Source organism: Scyliorhinus torazame, chromosome 3, assembly GCF_047496885.1.
Source record: "Scyliorhinus torazame isolate Kashiwa2021f chromosome 3, sScyTor2.1, whole genome shotgun sequence".
Taxonomy (NCBI): Eukaryota; Metazoa; Chordata; class Chondrichthyes; order Carcharhiniformes; family Scyliorhinidae; genus Scyliorhinus; species Scyliorhinus torazame.
The window spans coordinates 201559068-201581074 of record NC_092709.1 but is presented as its reverse complement, the minus strand read 5'-3'; the positions used below and the strand labels follow the sequence as shown (position 1 = coordinate 201581074).

General features: G+C 46.5%; 1 protein-coding gene across 1 annotated transcript in view; it reads left to right on the top strand.

The window, feature by feature from the left end:
• The window catches only part of sgcb (sarcoglycan, beta (dystrophin-associated glycoprotein)), a 37265-nt gene extending 16063 nt beyond the window's left edge, over positions 1 to 21202 (top strand). The window contains exons 5-6 of the mRNA XM_072496751.1: positions 12228 to 12359; positions 16846 to 21202. Of these exons, the coding sequence (XP_072352852.1) occupies positions 12228 to 12359; positions 16846 to 17049 (336 nt within the window). The 3' untranslated portion in view covers positions 17050 to 21202. The remainder of the gene's footprint in view (positions 1 to 12227; positions 12360 to 16845) is intronic.
• Positions 21203 to 22007: the final 805 nt, after the last annotated feature.

Sequence of the window (22007 nt, the reverse complement as noted above, 5' to 3'; positions counted from 1 at the left end):
GTATTGCTGCAATAAGGACATACGCTGCTTCAATATCTGAGGATGTTGCTGAACATTGTACAAGCAATAGCGAACATTCCCACTTCTGACTTTATGATGGAAGGGTGCCATTGATAAACAGCTGGAGATGGTTGGGTCTTAGTGAAATTCCTGCATCAATGTCGTGGGACTGAAGTTAACAATGCTATTTTCTGTGACCATGATGCTTTTTTGTCCTCCCTGCAGCATTTTGATGTTGTTGATCACACCATTCTCCTCCAGCATCTCTTCACAATTGTCCAGTTTGATCAGACTGTTCTCACTTGCTTCAATTCTTACCCAAGCATTCCTAACAGGAGAATTTACAACCTACTGTAAACTCTACATTGTGACTTCTGGAGTTCTCACATGATCCTTCCTCTTCCCATCCTCCTTCTTATCAGCTAGTTGCCCTATGATGACGTTGTCCACAGTCATACGGACAACTTCCAAATGTATGTGCATGACTTCCAGTTCTACCTCTTGATCGCTCTGTTGTCTGGCTGGTTGTTTGACAGCTAGTTTTCAATGGCTGCAGCTCTTCCAGCTAAGCATAAGGCACCCATAATCTTAATATCTCTCTCTCTCTCTCTCTCTTTCCCCACCACCCACCCGAAGAAACTCACCCTTACCCAGAGTAAAAATGGACTGAGCACTGACCCTGGAGCACCTATTTCTAACCCTTCTTCACCCTTAGTAACACCATTTAACCTTTAAAGAAATTATTCATATAGTAATATTATAGAGCCCAGTTAGCAATACATGCTTAATATCACCTTCCAAACTCACGACTGTCATGATATGCAAACGTGCAACCAATGAACACTCAGAATAGGACACAACCAATGGGCAGTCAGGACACTCAGAGGTGGCATCACCAATAGGGGGCATGATATAAACACTATAAAAGGGATGAGGCAATCACACCCTGCCTCTTTCCACAGACAGACATCTAGAGAGTTAAACGGGGTTGATCAGCAGCATCACACCCCAGCACGTGGCTTAGAGCAAGTTAGACTGAGTTACTACAGTTAGGTTAGCAGAGAGTCGAACTCATTTGAGAACTGTGTTAATAGTTCAATAAACACGTTGAACTAATTTCAGAGTCTGGAGCATCCTCTAGTTAAGACTGCATCAAGTAGCAGCCTGTGTTATCCGAAACAGCATAACACAACATGATACCAGGAGTGACTGTTCAATCTAGTTAGTTCAACTCAGCAAGATCCGTGACAACCAGCTACTGAATACATGCACAATGGACAAGATTCAGGCTCCTCATCAGCTCAGGACCACCGGCAATCTTAGTGCCAACTGGCGATCATTCATACAGAAATTTCAACTCTACGCGGAAGCATTCGACCTCAATGGCGCGACCGATGTTCGGAAGATTGCTCTTCTACTCACCACTGCGGGTGACCATGCGCTAGAGATCTTCAACTCCTTTCACTTTTCCGAAGGGCAGGACAAAACGAAGTACCAAACCATCCTGGACAAATTCGACAGCCGCTGCGAGGTGGACACCAATGAAATCTTTGAGCGCTACATCTTCAAGCAGAGGATGCAAGGTAAAGACAAATCCTTCAACTCCTATCTAACTAACCTTAGACTGCTAGCGCAATCCTGCAACTTCGGTGATATCATTGACTCCATGATCAGAGACCAAATCGCTTTTGGAGTACACTCTGATCCTCTGCGAGAGCAATTGTTGAAAATCAAGCACATGACTCTGCCAGTCGCGATTGAAACGTGTACTGTGCATGAGCACTCTAAAAATTGCTATTCACAGTACAAAACGGCAGAATGTGAAAAACAAGCCTCTCACGAGGTGGAGAATGTTCAGGTCATCTCCCGGATGCAGCGCCTCCACATTGACGAAAGCGGCCATTTTGCGCGCTCTTCCTGGGGCCCAACGCATGCGCAATGCAATTGGAAACACAAAGGGGCCGAAAACCGCACTGCGCAGGTGCAGCTGTCCGAAAACCACACCCCGCATGCGCAAGACGTCGACGTCATGACGTGTGCGAAATGCGGCAGCGCCCACTTTTTAAAAAACTGTCCTGCAAGAGGCAAACGCTGTTTAAACTGTGGGAAACCAAACCACTATGCAGCCCTGTGCAGATCTGCACCACCAGTCAGGAGCCAGCGCTCCCAATTCCGACAGCGGCGCATCAGAAGTGTGCAACACTGAATGCATGACTCTGATCCAGGCAGTGCGACGGATCCAGATGATGAATATCTGGACAACACTTACCGAGTGGGCATTATTACGAAGTGCGAATACGCCACACCGGACACATCGCAAGTCCAATCAATCCTGGCCGTGGATTCCGAGGACGAATGGCATGCAATGATGAAGGTCAACCACTGCCCCATCCAGTTCAAACTAGACACAAGTGCCTCCGCTAACCTGATTTCGCAGGTGGACTTCAAGAGAATCAAGAAGCCCCCCACAATCCTTCCAGCTGCCTGCAAACTCCTGGACTACAATGGAAACGCAATCAAGGCACTGAGGTCCTGCCATCTGCAGGTGTCCAGCCGACACACACAAGCAAGCCTACGCTTCGAGATTGTTAAACCAGATACGGCGTCCCTGCTAGGTGCGCACGCCTGCAAGCAACTGAACTGCATTCAAAGGGTCTACATCACGATGCCATCCCATTCGGATCTTCAGGCCAGCATCAACGACATCCTAACCCAGTACCCAGATGTATTTAGCGGAATGGGCACGCTGCCGTACGAGTACAACATTCTACTGCGGCCTGATGCCAAGCCAGTGGTCCATGCAGTACGTCGTGTCCCTGCTCCATTGAGAGTGCGCCTGAAGGCAGAGTTCACGAGTCTACAACAAAAAGGCATCATCTCCAAGGTCACTAAACCAACTGACTGGGTCAGCTCGATGGTGTGCGTAAAGAAGCCTTCGGGGGACCTACGCATCTGCATTAACCCCAAGGATCTAAACAAAAACTATGCAGGAACATTACCCCATCCCGAAGAGGGAAGAAATCACGAGTGAGATGGCACACACGCGCTTCTTCACAAAATTGGATGCATCCCAAGGATTTTGGCAAATCCAACTTGAAGAATCCAGCAGAAGGCACCTTCAACACGCCTTTTGGCAGATTCTGCTACAACCAAATTCCATTTGGCATCATCTCGGCATCAGAGATTTTCCATCGTGTCTACGTTGACAATATCATAATCTGGTCCACAACCCCAGAGGAACATGTGTTACAACTCAAGAAAGTATTCCGACGCATACATGAGCATGGCCTCAAGCTAAACAGGTCCAAGTGCTGTTTTGGGACATCCACGCTAAAGTTCCTGGGCGATCAGATTTCGCAACACGATGTGCGCCCGGACACTGACAAAATTAAAGCCATCGAGGCAATGAAAGTCCCCGAGGACAAGAAGGCAGTACTGCGCTTCCTGGGAATGGTTAATTTCCTTGACAAGTTCATCCCGAATTTGGCCACACACCACAGCCCTACGCAACCTGGTGAAAAAAATCAATCCCATTTGAGTGGAAGGCGGATCACCGCAGAGTGGCTGGAGCTGAAAGCCAAGCTCACCACTGCACTCGTCCTTGCATTCTTTGATCCAGACCAAGAAACCACGATATCCACAGAAGTGAGTCAGGATGGCATTGGGGCGGTGTTGCTTCAAAGAGACGACACGTCATCCTGGGTACCAGTAGCATACGCGTCACGGGCAATGCCACCCACTAAGACCAGATATGCGCAGATTGAGAAGGAGTATTTAGGGTTTCTCACCGGCATCCTCAAATTTCATGATTATGTCTACTGCTTGCCAACATTTACTGTTGAGACGGATCATAGGCCTCTGGTCCACATCATCCAAAAGGACCTGAACGACATGACACACCTCGTTTGCAGAGAATTCTGCTCAAACTCCGGAGGTATGATTTCAATTTGGTGTACACACCTGGCAAGGAGCTCATCATCGCCGATGCATTGTCCCGTTCCGTCAACTCACCCAGTGAACCACTGTAGATCATCCAGCACATTGAATTGCAGGTACAACTGTGTGCAAGCACTCTCCCGGCAACAGGTGAGAAGATTGTTCTCATCCGAGAAGAGACGGCCAAAGACCCCCTGTTGCAGCGAGTCATCCACAACCTCAGCACTGGCTGGCAGAAAGGGCAATGCCCTTAATTCTACAACGTCAAGGACGACATGACGCTGATCGGCATCCTGCTCAAGCTGGACAGGATAGTCATCCCGCTACGTCTCCAGAGCATGGTGCTGCGGCAAATTCATGGGGGACTCCTGGGCGTAGAAAAGTGCAGACGCAGGGCCCGGCATCAACCAGGTCATCACGGACATGGTCCTGAACTGCGAAACCTGTCAACCAGCGCACAGCTAGGAGACGCTCCAACCACATGACCTAGAGACCTCTCTGTGGTCCAAGGTTGGCATTGACCTATTCCACGAGAATGGTCGCGCCTGTATCTTTTTTTTTTAACAAACAATTTTATTGAGGTATTTTTTGGCATTGTAAACAGTTACCGATTACAGAAATATGCAAACATCAACAAAAAACCAACACTTCAACCAAACCATAATGCACATACCCGTTCCTCTCCCATCGACACTACCCGCCTATTTATCCCTCCTACTCTAATCTCCCCCCTCCCCCTGCTGACATTCAGTCTCCAGCGAAGAAGTTGATGAATGGTTGGCACCTTCGGGCGAACCCCAATACAGATCCCCTCAAGGCGAACATGGTTTTTTCCATACCCAGAAAACTTGACATGTCCGAAAGCCATAGTTCAGTCTTCGGGGGTTTTGAGTCCCTCCATGCCAGCAGTATTCGCCGCCGGGCTATCAGGGAAGCAAAGGCCAGAACATTGGCCTCTTTCTCCCCCTGGACTCCCAGGTCTTCCGAAACCCCGAACATTGCCACCTCTGGACTCATCACCACCCTTGTTTTCAGCACCCGGGACATGACCCCCGCAAATCCCTCCCAGTACCCCCTAAGCTTAGGGCATGCCCAAAACATGTGAACGTGGTTCGCTGGTCCTCCCGCGCATCTAGCGCACTTGTCCTCTACCCCAAAGAATTTGCTCATCCGAGCCACCGTCATGTGGGCCCGGTGAACGACCTTAAACTGAATCAGGCTGAGCCTGGCACATGTTGTGGTTGGGTTTACCCTACTCAGGGCTTCCGCCCATACCCTGTCCTCCATCTACCCGCCAAGCTCCTCCCATTTGAATTTTAGTTCCTCCGCCTGGGACTCTTCTCCCTTCATGAGCACCTTGTAACTATCCGAGACTCTACCCTCCTCCTCCTCCTCCTCTAGAGACTATTCTGTCCTGGATCCCTATTGGCGGGGGGCGTGGGAAGGGTGGGACCTGTCTGCATACAAAGTCCCGCACCTGTAAGCACCTAAAGTAATTTCCCCTTTCCAGCCCAGCTTTCTCCTCCAACTCCCTCAAATTTGCAAAGTTCCCCTCCAGGAACATATCGCCCACCCTCCCCACCCCCACCCGCCGCCATGTTCGAAACCCTCCATCCATGTTCCCGGGGGCGAATTGATGGTTATCACAAATTGGAGCCCAGACCGACGCCCGCACCTCTCCTGCATGCTTTCTCCACTGGCTCCAAATCCGCAGGGCAGCCCCCACTACCGGGCTGGTGGAGTACCTGGCCGGCACAAGCAGTAAGGGAGCCGTGACCAGGGCTGCCAAACTGGTGCCCCTGCACAAAGCCGCCTCCACCCGCTCCCAGATCGACCCCGTACCCACCATCCACTTCCTTATCATGGCTATGTTAGCCACCCAGTAGTAGTTGATCAGATTCGGCAATGCCAGTCCCCCCTCGCTGCGGCTCCTTTCAAGCATCGCCTTCCTCACCCGTGGGGATTTTCCCGCCCAGACAAAGCTCATGATGATTTTGCCGGTCCTTTTGAAGAAGGACCGTGGGATAAAGATCGGGAGGCACTGGAAGATGAACAGGAATCTAGGGAGGATTGTCATCTTTACCATCTGCACCCTCCCCGCAAGTGACAGCGGGAGTGCATCTCATCTCCGAAACTCCCTCTTCATTTGTTCCACCACTCTAGTCAAATTTAACTTATGCAACCTGCCCCAGTCTCGTGCCACCTGTATTCCCAAGTACCGGAAACTTTCCCCAACCATCCTAAATGGCAGCTCCTTCAGTCTATTCTCCTGGCCCCTTGCCTGCACCACAAACATCTCACTCTTGGCCATATTTAATTTGTACCCTGAGAACCGGCCGAACTTCCTCAGTGTTTCCAGTATATTTTCCATCCCGTCCAGTGGGTCCGACACGTACAGGAGCAGGTCAGCATAGAGAGAGACCCTGTGCTCCAACAGTCATTCCCTTCCACCCCATTGCAGCTCTCAGCGCAATCGCCAACGGCTCTATGGCCAGCGCGAACAGCAACGGGGAGAGTGGGCATCCCTGTCTGGTCCCGCAATGTAGTCTGAAGTAATTTGACATTATCCTGTTCATCCTTACGCTAGCTTTTGGGGCCTGGTACAATAGTCTGACCCAATTAACCAGTCTCTCCCCGAACCCAAACGGTCCGAGTACCTCCCACAAATAGTCCCACTCCACCCTGTCGAAGGCCTTCTCAGCGTCCATTGCCACCACTACCTCCACCTCCTTGCCCGTCGGGGGCATCATAATCACATTAAGCAATCTTCTCAAGTTTGCTGTCAGCTGCCTGCCTTTCACAAACCCTGTTTGGTCATCCCCAATCACCTCCGGTACGCAGTCCTCAATTCTAATCGCCAGGACTTTGGCCAGGAGCTTGACGTCCACATTGATAAGGGAGATTGGCCTGTATGACCCACAGGATTCCGGGTCCTTGGCCCGCTTTAATATCAGCGAGATGGTGGCTTGCGACATCGTCGGAGGCAGGGTTCCTCTGTCTCTCGCCTCATTAAAAACCCTAGTCAGGACTGGTCCCACTATCTCCGAGAACTTTTCGTAAAACTCTACTCGGTATCCATCCGGTCCCAGGGCTTTCCCTGACTGCATGGCCTTTAGGCCCCCCAGTACCTCCTCCGCTCTAATCGGGGCCCCCAGCCCGTCCACTAGTCCCCCGCCTACTTTTGGGAAGGTTAGTCCGTCCAGGAACCGTTTCATCTCCTCGCATGCTCCTCGTCTATCCAGTGAATCTCCTTAACCAATCTATCCATTTCTGCTTTGTCCGCCCTATCTCTGTGAGCCCGAATTGAGATCAGCTCCCCCCTCACTACTGCATTCAGCGCTTCACACAGGGTCGCTGCTGAAACCTCCCCCGTATCGTGCACCTGCAAGTAATTTTGCGTACGCTTCCGCAGTCTCTCACACATCCCCTCCTCCGACAACAGTCCTACGCCTAACCTCCATTGCGGGCGTTGGTAATTCCCCCCCCCCCTGACCTGCAGGTCCACCCAGTGCGGGGCATGGTCCGAGATAGTGATTGCCGAGTATTCCGTATTCTTTACCTCCCCCACACAGTCCCTGCTCAAGATAAATAAATAAATCCTAGAGTATACTTTATGAACATGCGAGTAGAACGAGTAGCCCCTTCCCTTCGGCTGTCTGGCTCTCCATGGGTCCACTGCCCCCATTTGCTTCATGAACCCTTTCAGCTCCCTTGCCATTGCTGGCAGCCTACCCGTTCTGGGACATGACCGGTCTAGCCCCGGGTCGAGGACCGGATTAAAGTCCGTCCGTCCCCCCCCCCCCACCACCACCACCCCACATCATCAACTTGCGCAAGTCTAGGTCTGGGATGTTCCCCAGCACTCTTTTAATAAAGTCAGCGTCGTCCCAGCTCGGAGCATATATGTTCACCAGCACCACTCTCCTCCCCTCCAGCTTGCCCCTTTCCACAAGGAATCTGCCCCCGCCGTCTGCGATTACACCCTCCGCCTCAAATTGAACCCGCTTATTGATCATAATTGCTACCCCCCTGGACTTAGAGTCCAAGCCCGAGTGGAAGACCTGGCTGATCCAGCCGTTCCTTAGCCTAGTCTGGTCAGACACTTTCAGATGTGTCTCCTGCAACATAATTACGTCCACCTTTAGAGCCCGCAAGTGCGCGAACACACGTGCCCTTTTAACTGGCCCGTTTAGTCCTCTGACATTCCAGGTGATCAGCCTGGTTGGGGGCACCAACCCCCCCCCCCCCCCCCCCCAACGCCGGTCAGCCATAACCTTTCTTGAGCCCGACCCATGCGCCACTCTTGGCTCGCCTCTTGGCCACCTCCACCCCCAACCTCCTCTCCATTACCTACTTCAGACCCTCCCATGACCGCAGAACAGCAGAATAAGTCTTTCCCCCCCCCCCCCCCTCCCCCTAGCAACATCTCCCGATAACCCCACCCCTGCCATTCACTGGCTGTATTCTCCCCCCCACCTGACTCCCTTGACTAGCCAATCTGCTAGCCCGGTGACTCATCCCTCCGGCGCCCACTTGTCTCACTCCCATTGTTTCCCCGAATCATCTCCCCACTCCCCAGCACATCTTCCCCCACTCCGACCCACTGGAGCAGTCTCACTAAAATGGGAAAGATCAAACAAGATGGAAACATCAAACAGCACCGCGAGGCTGCTCCAGGTACAATACAGTTCCAGCTGTGTACACCGAAAAGTGTTAACCCACGTCCCTTTCTGAGCATTAATAAAATAGCAACACAGTACCTGTATATCACCCACTCAAAACAAACATAAAAACCATAGACATTAAAAAAATCTCAACCAACATCTTTTAATCCCCATTCCTTACCGGCCACCTTTGTGTTACAATGAAGGCTCCAGCACACCCAGAGAACACGACGAAAGGTACCAACAACAGCAGAAAAAAGAGAAAAGAAAAAAAAAGAGCATACGAGAGGGGGATCTCCCCCCCGCACCTCCCGTAGGCAAAAGCTGCCCAAAAATACAACACATGGCACCTTTAAAGCAGTAAACAGTCGACCGTCAGTCCAGGCACAGTAGGCATCCCCCCAATCGATAACTCTCGGACCCTAGCTTGCGTCCGTGGGTCCTTTTTTCGGGACCAGCCCCTGATCCCTCGAGACGTTCATCACTTCTTCGGGCTCGGAGAAGTAGTGGTGTTGGCCCTGATGCATGACCCAAAGACGAGCCGGGAAGAGCAGACGGAACTTCACGTGCTTTTTAAATAACACCTCCTTAACTTGTTTAAAGGCTGCTCGCCGCCTGCCTCCTCCTGGCTTAGGTCCTGATAACTGCGAAGAACACTGTTATTCCACGTGCTGCTCTGAACGCTCTTTGCCCACTGCAGCACCCGCTCCTTCTCCACAAACCTGTGGAACCTGATCACCATCGGATGGGGGGGAACCCCCCGGACGCATCTGCCTCGCCTGTACTCTATGTGCCCCCTCCAGCTCCAGCGGTCGCGGATAGGCGTCAGCCCCCATCAGCTGCATCAACCGGTCAGCCATGAACGCTGTGGCATCTGCTCCCTCAGCCATCTCCTGGAGGCCGATGATCCTCAGATTTTGTCTGCGGGCTCTATTTTCCAGCTCCTCTACTCTGTCCAACAGTCTTCTCTGTCTCTTCTTCAACCCATCGACTTCTAGTGCAGCAATCGTCTGCGCGTCCGCCTGCTCCTCCACCGCCTCCCCCAGCTCCTTAACTTTTTCGTCCTGGGCATCCAGTCTCTGGTTCAGCTGATCCACTGCCTTCTGAAGTGGGTCCAAGTTATCCCGCTTCAACAACTCAAAACTGCTTTTTATCATCTGCAGCATGTTTTCCAGCGCCTGCTGGATCGCCAGGTCCGAGGTCCGCCATCTCTGCTCCCGGGTCAGCTTCCCCTGCACCTTGCCTTTGTCCCTTCCTCTCCCGTTTTTGCTGCTTTCTGCTCTCCCGCGGTTCCATGCAGATCTGCCCGTTCCTCAGCGCTTCCGTGGCCGTCTTTCCAGCGCTCCACTGTCCCGCAAAACCGGGGAACCAGGTCCCCAAATCCTGCCGGAGTGAGAGCCCCCGAATGTGCGGCTCACTCACTCATCGCCACCACCGGAAGTCGGTCGCGACTGTATCTTAATCATCAATTACTTTTCGAACTCTCCTGAGGTGCTGAAGCGGCCAGACCTCACCTCACGGACCGTCATCAAAGCGTGTAAAGAGACATTCTCACGGCATGGCATCCCGAACACCGTCATGAGCAACAATGGCCCGTGCTTCCACAGTCGAGAATGGTCCACGTTTGCCAAGAGCTACAATTTCAGGCATGTCACCTCCAGTCCGCACTATCCGCAGTCCAATGGCAAAGTCGAAAAAGGGGTGCACATCGTTAAGCAGCTCATCCGCAAGGCCTCAGACTCCCCTTCTGACATACACCTTTCACTACTTGCGTACCGGGCGACTCCCTTGTCCACTGGCATGTCGCCGCTCAACTGCTAATGAACAGGGACCTGTGGACGACACTGCCAGCCATACACCTGCCCAACCTTGATCACCTCCCGGTGCTGCAGAAGATGCAGCAGCTTCGTGACAGCCAGAAGCAGGGCTATGGCGCACATGCCACCGGTTTGGACTATCCCGGGCAGACACGGTCAGGATCAAGTTACCGGATGGTGGATGGTCTGATCCGGCTGTCGTTGTTCGACAGGCCGTGCCCAGATCCTATGTCATACGTATGGCTGATGGCTCCATTGTGCGAAGGAATCGAAGGGCACTGTGAAAAGTTGCTCGCCCACAACCACTTTCCCCTCCATTTCCACATGTCGAATTGCCACCTCCAGACACCTCGAACCACGAGGCCACCAGTCGTGCCTCCCACTCGCCTGTCAAGACACCGTCATCCCCTCCACCACCTCTCCAGCGGTTGACGAGGATCAGACGCAAGCCTCAGAGACTGGACTTATGAGCATTTGTTTTGTTTGTTCTGCTCTGTATTCCTCAGTCACATTAGACCGACACATTCACATGTATATACATCTAAAAAAAAAAGGGGGAGATGTCATGATATGCAAACATGCAACCAATGAACACTCAGAATAGGACACAATCAATGGGCAGTCAGGACACTCAGAGGTGGCATCACCACAAGGGGACATGACATAAACACTATAAAAGGGATGAGGCACTCACACCCTGCCTCTTTCCACAGACAGACATCTAGAGAGTTAGACAGGGTTGATCAGCAGCATCACACCCCAGTACGTGGCTAAGAGCAAGCTGGTACAGTTAGGCTGAGTTACTACAGTTAGGTTAGCAGAGAGCCAAACTCATTTGAGAACTGTGTTAATAGTTCAATCAACACGTTGAACTCGATTCAGAGTCTGGAGCATCCTTTAGTTAAGACTGCATCAAGTAGCAGCCTGTATTATCCGAAACAGGATAACACAACAACGACCACTAGCATTTAGAAGGACAAGGGCAGCAGATACATGGGAACACTACCACTTGGAAGTTCCCTCCCTCTTGTTGCTTGCTGAGTTAACTTCCTGGAACTCCCTCCCTATCAGAACTGTGGGTGTACTGACACCACATGGACTGCAGTGATTCAAGAAGGGCAGCTGACCGCCTTCTCAAGGGCATTTAGGGATGGACAATAAATGCTGGCCTTGCCAGCGATGCCCACATCCCTTGAATGAAAAAAATACTGATCACGATAGATTTTTTCTTCGAATGACACCCTTTGTTTCTCCTAACAATATATAATGTTGCTGTTTTTGTTTGAAAATCAATTTACTTTTCACCCATTACATTTCTAAAGTGCTGTAGGTCTATTTCTGTGACTGTTCTCATGTTTCATTCGAGTCCCTACATTTCATCACTGCACTTGCATGTGTCCATTACATTGATATTCGGATAGTGTGTATATATGGATGGGCATGCATGCTGTTTATTTTCACATGACATTTGTCATTCACAAGTTATGGCCTGTCCCACAAGTATTGGTATATTGGTGTATATCTATTTATGGAATTACCAGAATAGAAAGAGGGAGTGGATTCAATTCTAATTATTTAGTTTGCCAATTTAAACATCACCTTAACTGGTTTAAATAATTTTCCTGCACTTACAACAACAACAATAAACATTTCTGATGCTGTTAAAGCAGAAGTTGGAAATTAAGAATACAATCTTGTGGAAATTGCACAGTTAGCAAGTAAATGGATTGTGAATTTTATATGGATTTTATATCAATGTTGACTCATTCAATATAAGCTGCTGAAACAAATTAGATCATTATTCTTTCAGATAACAAGCAATCATAGCACTGATCTTCAGATTCACGCTGGCGGCCGAGTGATTGTGCGTGGAAATGAAGGCGTTTTTATCATGGGCAAAACCATTGAATTTCGCATGAGGGGTGACATGGAACTCAAGGCTGTGAGTGTGGATGTCTTTCCTAACTTTATCTAGAAATCTATAAAGCACAGTAGTGGTCATTCATTTTTCACTAACAGATTGTTTTTCTTCTATTTGTATTCTTTGGAGACTCTGGAGGCATTAATAGTGTTTATCAACATTTAACAAGTCATCTTTCTGAAAGATAATATTTATTTAAATTGCCCTTATGCAGAATCAGGAGAAATTATAATGAGAAAAAAGGAATGAAGGGGCATTCAATGAACACTCTGTGGTAATATGCATCACTGTAAATACACAAGGGGTTAATGTAAATACACTAAGACTAAGTAAACACTAGAGGGAGCACCAGCGACATCATGACATGCAGACATACAGCTAATGAACACATAGAATAGGACACGACCAATGGGCAGTCAAGTCACCCAGAGGTGACACTACCACAAGGGGGCAACCCATATAAAAGGACAGGGCACACATGCTCTTTCTCTTTCCACAGGCGACACTTAGAGAGAAGGACAGGGGCACATCAGAAGCATCACACTCACCGCATGGCTTAGAGCAGACTGGTTAGTTAGACTGAGTTACTATAGCAAGATTAGCAGGAGAGTCAAACTCAAGTAGGAGAATTGTTAACTGTTCACTAAATGTGTTAAACCTATCTCCAAGTCTCAACCTTCCTTTGTCAGAGTATACATCAAGGAAGCAGCTTATGCTACATGAAGAAGCATAACACAACATGGTTCCAGGAGTGCCTGTTGAATCAATATAGTTAAACTCAACATATCCGTGACAACCAGCAACAGCATCCAGGCAAGTTGATCGAGATTCCGGTTCCACAGCAGCTCGGGTACCACGGCAATCTCAGTGCCAACTGGCGTGCATTCAGGCAGAGATTTGAGATTTACCTGGTAGCGTCCGACCTAGATGGCGTGGCAGATGCAGAGAAAATAAAGCTTCTGCTCATCATTGCGGGTGAAAGTGCAGCAGAAATCTTTAAGATCTTCAAGTACTCCAAAGACTTCAAGACAAGAGAGACTTCCAGACGGTCCTGGACAAGTTTGAAAAATACTGCGAGGAAAACACAAAAGAGATCGGTAAAAGATGCACCAATACTCACCACGAGGTGAAGGTAGGCCTGCAACAGCAGCAAACGGCGATTTTGATTGGCGGCCATCTTGTGAAAGGAGCCGCACATTCTCAGTTCCCCAAAAGACGCAAATCGGCAGAACGGTGTTCTGCGCGGCTTCTCACGCGTGCGCAGTTGCAAAAACGGCGCAAAGTAAAGGAAAAGCGATCTGCGCATGCGCAATCCATTCCTACACACTACGTCACAAGCGTCATGACATCAGAGGCCCCGGACCACGCCCGCTTAAAGGGGAAATGCCCGAAAATAAGAGAAAAAAATTTAAAGCCGTAAAACACAATTCTTTCAGCACAATGCCAGAACTTCGACCAGTAGCTGAAAGTAACCTCCGCAGAACCCTCCAACAAGCAGTTAGCACCTCCCAAAGAAATGATATGGTCCTTGAAGACTACGACTCAGGGTTGATTTCTTCTTTGGATACCGCGAGCATAATGACAGCTCCAACACAGAAAGTGATGATATGGTCCTTGACTACGACTGGAAAGATGATATCATCATTGGACGTGGCGAGCTCAGTTCCAAATCCGGACCACAACGAGATGATGTGTACATTAAAGAATCTGACACAGACATGGACGAGTTCTTCGGATTTGAGGATCCTCACCCCAGCACAGACGACATCTTAACCCAGAAGTACAGGATTCTGCTGCGGCCTGGCGCCAAGAGACAGAGAGAGGTATTAGCCCACAGAGAGCGGCCTGACGCCAAGAGACAGAGAGAGGTACAAGCCCACAGAGCCCGGCCTGACGCCACGCAGAGAGTGGTCCACGCACCACGAAGAGTCCCCGACTCTACACCGAGAGTGGTCCACGCATCACGAAGAGTCCCCGACTCCGCACAGAAAGCGATGACAGACTCCACAGCGAGACCACTGCACATCTCCTCACAGAGAACACAGAAAGACTCCACAGCGAGACCACAGCACAACGCCGTTGAGAGCGCACAGATCGACTCCACAGCGCGACCACTGCATGACTCCACACAGGGAACCATGCCAGACTCCACAGAGCAAGTAATACAAGCCTCCACAGCGAGCACGTTGACAGACTCCATGATGGAAGCAACACAAGACTCCAGAGCGTAGTCCTTGCATGAACAAGACCATGAAGGTCTAGCAACCTTATCTGAGCAACCAGCAGCAGGTGATGTAAGTCTGCCACGCTCAAGTGCACAGCAAGATGACGATGACAGTCTACCACGCTCACGTGAACAGCAAGACGACGATGACAGTCTACCATGCTCACATGAACAACAAAAATACTATGACAGTCTACCCAGAGTATTTGAGCCACCAGAAGAAGCCTGACAGTCTACCCAGCTCATTTAACTGACAAGAAGACACTGAAGGTCTACCCACTGTATGTGCGTCAAGTGACAAAGGCTTCACAATTCCCATACAAGACGTGCAACATCTCAGCGAGACTGACAGACCTCAGCTAGTATGTGCAGAGGCACTCAACAATCAAAGTGAGGCTACTAGTGACTCCAGTGACACCACGTTAATTCAAACCTCATCCACTTAAGCCTCTCCACAAGAAAATGCATTCCTGAACGTTTTGACTCTGGAAGGGGAGCATCCCGTACCAACCTCCCCGAACAGGCGCCGGAATGTGGCGACTAGGGGCTTTTCACAGTAACTTCATTTGAAGCCTACTTGTGACAATAAGCGATTTTCATTTTATTTCATTTCAAGACACCTCTGATGATTCAAGTGAACCTGAAAGGACGGGGAGTGTCAAGAAACCAAAGCTGATTCAGGTGAACCAGAAAGGACTCCAGACGGGGAGCATCGACAAGTCAAAGATGATTCCAGTGAACTGGACATGCCATGACTCCAGACGGGGAGCGCCGAGGAATCAGAGACGGCGTGCTCAATGAAACAGCAGATGCTACAAAGGACACTGACACAAGTAACTTTGTGAAGGACTCAAATTCTCCATTTGGTGTGATCGTTGAGCGCAACAAAGACAACAACAAAACCTACAAAAACAACAACAAAAAGCATACCTAAGGCACCAATGTCAACAACATTGGAGCAACGACTGGTATGACATGGTACAACTCTGCAATGCAGGACAATGTAACAGCACAGCTCCTGACACTGGCAAGAGTACAGACATACCATGGCATGACAGCAAATCTCACCGATTCAAGTTTGCTCCACTACGAACAAGCAAACCAGTTTTCAAGGCAGATGACATACTGTATCAATTTCACAATCACAAGAAAAAGTCCAGGTCGGACAACACAGATGACATAAGAACTAGGAGCAGGAGTAGGCCATCTGGCCCCTCGAGCCTGCTCCACCATTCAAATGAGATCATGGCTGATCTTTTGTGGACTCAGCTCCACTTTCCGGCCCGAACACCATATCCCTTAATCCCTTTTATTCTTCAAAAAACTATCTATCTTTATCTTAAAAACATTTAATGAAGGAGCCTCTACTGCTTCACTGGGCAAGGAATTCCATAGATTCACAACCCTTTGGGTGAAGAAGTTCCTCCTAAACTAAGTCCTAAATCTACTTCCCCTTATTTTGAGGCTATGCCCCCTAGTTCTGCTTTCACCCGCCAGTGGAAACAACCTGCCCGCATCTATCCTATCTATTCCCTTCATAATCTTATATGTTTCTATAAGATCCCCCCTCATCCTTCTAATTTCCAATGAGTACAGTCCCAGTCTACTCAACCTCTCCTCGTAATGCAACCCCTTCAGCTCTGGGATTAACCTAGTGAATCTCCTCTGCACACCCTCCAGTGCCAGTACGTCCTTTCTCAAGTAAGGAGACCAAAACTGAACACAATATTCCAGGTGTGGCCTCACTAACACCTTATACAATTGCAGCAGAACCTCCCTAGTCTTAAACTCCATCCCTCTAGCAATGAAGGACAAAATTCCATTTGCCTTTCAGGTCATTGACCTTTCATCAGACTGAGAACAGTTAGAAATGTGAACAAGTGAAAGAAGGGTGGGAAGAAGAACTTTGCAATCGATGGAGCTTTGATGTAATGAGAACCCGGAAGATTGAGAATTCTGTGGGTATCTCTGAATAACCAGATGGTCCATTGCTTTCAGTGTAGATACTGGGTGTAGCTAGGTAGAATCCTGAAAAAAATCTTGTCTTGGTGACCAAGTTTGGAAAACAGGGAAGCCAGCCATTAGAAATTGAAATTTTTAGATTTTAATTTTTTAGTGCAAGAGTCCAGATTTTGAACACATACTAGAGGCATTGCATTGGAATTTTTAATACTAATTCCCTTTTCATTTTTCGAAGGAAGTGAATTCTTGAAGATGCCTACCTAATGTTCTGTTCTTATTGGCGATTGGTTTTACTAAAGCACAGTTATTTTTTTTGCTCAGGTAAATAGTATTATTCTCAATGGGACTGTGATGATTAATACAACACGGCTTCCAAACTCATCGACTGGAGAGTTCCTGGTAGACAATGGCTGGGAGCGCTATAAACTCTGCATGTGTGCAGATGGAACACTCTTCCGAGTCCAGGTGAAAAACAGAAATACAGGCTGTCAAACATCCAATAATCCCTGTGGAATCAGGCACTGAAGATGACAACCTACAAGAGAATGAGAAAGAAAGGGAATGATGATAGCATGTTATCGAATGTCTTTCATATTAAAAAAATTAGGCTAATTTTTTTTTGCAGAATAATCACTATTAACCAGTCCGATATAGACACTGTCGCTTGTGACCCAAGTGCCTGATTTATCGCAATGGCTAACAAACAAATACAAGATTGCCATTGCTGATCAGCAAGTTGAAACAATGGCATTTTGTTAAAAGCAGGAAAGAAATCGAATTGGTGGACAAAATCTACATTTTTGAGTAGGTATTGAAATAGACTACAGATAAAGATAAATAAAATTAAAGCTGGAGTTCAAAACCACAACGTTTGTATCTCACTCGAAGCATTGTTCTTAAAAATTGTCATTTATTGAAAATGGAATAACTCCCATCGAATATCAATAATAAGCAGAAAACTATGGGCAGGATTCTCTAGCCGCATCCGCCCGGAGAATCCCGCCTGAGGTCAATGGACTTCTCCATTGTCCGCCTCTCGCTTGTGGCATTCTTACGGCAGGCAGGGCGGAAGAATCCAGCCCTTAGTTTACCTTTAGATTTATTAAATTAGCTCCACCTCATCATTATATTTTGGAGTTTGCCAACAAGTATGCACGGTAACATAGTGATTAGCACTATGGCTTCACAGCGCCAGGGTCTCAGATTAGATTTGCAGCTTGGGTCACTGTGTGAAGTCTGCACATTCTCCCTGTGTCTGCGTGTGTTTCCTCAGGGTGCTCCGGTTTCCTCCCACAAGTCCCGAAAGACGTGCTGTTAGGTAATTTGGACATTCCGAATTCCCCCTCTGTGTACCCAAATAGGCGCCAGAATTTTCACAGTAACTTCATTGCAGTGTTAATGTAAGCCTACTTGTGACAATAAATATTATTATAAAAATTAATCTGTATAAAATGATATTGAAACCAAGCAATTTATATTATTTGTGGAACTAAACTACGATTTTTCCATTTCTAGATGTTAAAGCAAGACATTGCAATTGCCATTGAATGCTCCAAAATTAAACTTGCCTTTTATTACATAGTAGATATCCCCAAAAACCTATATATTAATTCAAAATCAGTGAAAAGTAGTTGTATGACAAACCTCATTTTAGCATCCTATCTGGAGGGATTCGTATATTATACCTTATTTTCCATTGAATATACTTTACACTGGTTTACAGTGTAATTTTCAATCACTACATTGCACGTCCCAAGCTACAATGTTGTGATACTATTTAAAGAGATTGACTGGGATTTTTCAGCAAACTGGTGTGAGCCCATGGTTCTTGTCCAATTAATAGTCACAAAAATAATCATCAGCAGATAATTGCACAGCAGAAGACCTTGAGCACTATGTTCTTTTTACCTCCCTTAATTAAGCTGTGAATCAAAAGGGGGGACTCGCTTTATAGAATAATAGGAATTCTTCTCCACTTTCAAAGAGCAGAAAATGGACAAATGTGCCCTTTTTAAAATTTTAGATTTTTGTCAGAGTTACAAAACTCCTTTGAAACATGAACAAGATAAGATAATTGGGTAATGTTGGAAGAAATAAATATAATGAAGCCGTAGAAGTAAGTATTAACACATTTTACTGCCATGTAGTTATCTCAAAATGACATGATTAATATCCTTTTAAGATTTATAAAGCAATCATTGGAAAATTTAAATTGATTAGTTGAAAGCCTGAATGTGGGTTTATCATTGAATTATCCTTGTTTATGCATGTTTTAAGCTAAGGAAATGACGAAACTCAAAGTCAAACACGTTCGCAAAACTTTTGTAGTTGAAGAAAATGGCGAATAGTTAAAATGCCGTGTTAAATATTGTTTTTTCTAATAGCTTTCCAAATTAAAAGTTGGAAAACCTGCTTGAAAAGAGTAATGTTTGTGACCGAAATTCAATATTTTGGAGAGACAGTTAATCAATAACTAGTCATTTATGAAGAATGAATGCAAAGGACAATTTGCTGTGCTATTTAACCATGGTCCTATGATTTGTTGAGATTTATGGGTGAGATTAATTTTCATATAAAAAATGGAAACAAAAGAAAATGGAAGGCAGCACAACAAAATTGGGATAATGTTTATTCTCTCACAATCACTTGGCATATCAGTGGGTAGCACTGTTGCTTCACAGCTCCAGGGTCCCAGGTTCGATTCTCACTTGGGTCACTGTCTGTGCGGAGTCTGCCCATTCTCCCTGTGTCTGCGTGGGTTTCCTCCGGGTGCTCTGGTTTCCTTCCACAGTCACAAAAGACATGCTGTTAGGTAATTTGGTCATTCTGAATTCTCCGTCTGTGTACCCAAAAAGACGCCGGAATATGGCGACTGGGGCTTTTCACAGTAACTTCATTGCAGAGTTAATGTAAGCCTACTTGTGACAATAAAGATTATTATCGTTGAAAGATTCTAGAATAGGATCATCCTTGTGTCTATTTTGGCCCTCATGACTTCAGTCACACTGAATTCAAACTGTGGTTAAAAATCAAGCTGCTAGTTAACCTAACCAATACAAGTGTGTGAAGAGTAGCAGAATGGGAGCTATGCACTGATACAAAGTATTTTGTTTACTGCAATTGCACAGAAAATCTGCATTACTCACATTGCAGGTATTTCATTTTTCAGAAAGCAACAGTCACCATATCACATAATTTATTTGGTGCACTGGTGACCCCAGCCTTGAAAAGCTCCTATTTCTAACTGAAAAAAGAGCAATAATTGTAAAGTAGTCATTAAATTTAAGTCTACATTTAATTACAAACAGAGGGTTTTGGGCTCCAAGCTTCATGTTGTGATTTGACATCTGAGCTACTGAATGGGATTACTGCTTAATTGCCCCTGGGTATCTGTTATCCAGTATTGCATGTCTATGTCTTAACAAAATGTAATGTAGCTATAATGGTGCTGCTTCTTCACTATTCCTTTCTCATAGGCCAGTATTACATTGACTATGTTATGGTAGTGAATTAGTGGAAAGTTAATAATTGCTTGTAACTGATTATTCAGTTATTGGCATCAAGTGTTGATAGTAGCAGCTCATAGTTCTATTTCATAAAGCAGTTTATTACAGCTCAGTAGATCAAAAGTTTGATCATAATGTCTTATATAACAACTGGTGTAGTTTATATTCAATTTTATCTTCATTGCAAATTGCTTTTTGCTTTGCAATATATTGGATGGCACTTTCAGCCCTTGCTGGTGTATTTATATATCTATTTAAAATATATTATTTGTGTGATAATATGTTGCGTGATGTTAAGAATTTTCAGTTTTAAACATTGTACAATGGCAGATGAATTGCCATTCGTGCTGAGATTTGTACATATCAGCTAGTTTTGGAGATATTTCTATTCAATCACTTTCTAAAAGGTCATCGCCCATCAGCTTCTTCTGCAAAGATTACAAAATATTTATTTAGTTAAGTTTAAAGAGAAAGTGTGAACACCAAATCTCCATGACCATTTTTCAAATTGTTTTAACTTCCCTTTTTGCTCACCTCTTGATTAAAAAGAAACAGCTATCCTGGAAACAGTTGCTATATCCAACACTTTGGGAGCTGAATTTAATTGTTAAGTAAACTTGCATAAACCCAAATCATTTATTTAGATGGGAAAAATGAATAAAACAAAAAATAAAAACCTTGAGACTTTTAAAAAGGGTGGAGTAGAGATCTCTATTAACAAACTACATATTTGTATTGTAATTTCGTTAAAGTGATCAGACTGCTCCCCGTATCTGCGTGGCTTCACTCCCATAACCTAAAAGATGTGCAGGTTAGGTGGATTGGCCACGCTAAATTTCCCCTTAATTGGAAAACAATAGGTATTCTAAAAAATTTTTTTAAGTGATCTGACTGCTCGTTTAGCGTGCTGAAGAATAGGTTCTCATCACGGCATTCTTGAACACCCGCCTATATTTGTTTGCAATTATTATCTTACATGAGCTATGGTAGTACGGAACGTGTTAGTCTGAGCATGGATGCATTATCCTGCAGTACATCTCTTCAGTTGTCTTCACACTACAATTGTAGGAAACCTTTGTATTAATGTTTACAAACTCAAAAAATTGCCAATGAAAGTATTAATTACTGCCCTCTGGTTTATTGTGTTTAATAAATACCATTTGGTTGAATAACTGTCTCGGAGACTTCTGCTTTGTTTGGTAGATTATGTAGAATTCTTTATTTCTTCTGGTTTGACAAAGTAATTTATATTTGATTAATCGTAGTAACCTATTAACTCCTATATATAAAATATTTCATTTAGATATCAAGCATTTAGATATCAAGCAAATTGTAATATATTGTATCAAAGGGCTGGAATTTTCCAGGTGTTCTTCCTGCGGAATCTTCCAGTCCCACTGAAGGTGAACCCCCGCTGTGGGTTTCCTGGTGGCTGGGGGTGCACAGAACAGAAAAACCCTGTTGACAGTGGAACATGTCATAATTTACTTAAAGCCAGATTCCAAAGAAGTTTGAGGTTTGTACAAGGGTGTTAACGTTTCAGAAGCTAATTTCATTTCATTTGACATAGATTTTGTTCTGCAGCATGATGTATTCTTAGGATTTTGATACATCAGATAGTTGTATGTAAAGGCCTTTTATTGAATATGAAGGTCGGGATTTTCCATGTTGGCAAAGGCTAATATCAGGCAGGAAAAGCGGCATTGAAGCAGCAGACAGCAATGGTGGTTTTCTCTGCTGTATAATGCAGCACTTGGCGGAGGGGGGGGGCTTAAAGTCATGGGTTCCATGACGCATCACTGCCAGGCCGGCCTCTGATTTGCCTGCCCCACTAACAACCTGGAAGCATGAGGATTGGGGTGCGGGGTGCCATTCACACAGAATGGCTTGAATTACGACTGGTCTCCAAAAGCATTCATCTGGTGAGTAGACCTCCCAGGAGAACTTGGGTGAGTTCGGGGGGGGGGGGGGAGGGGG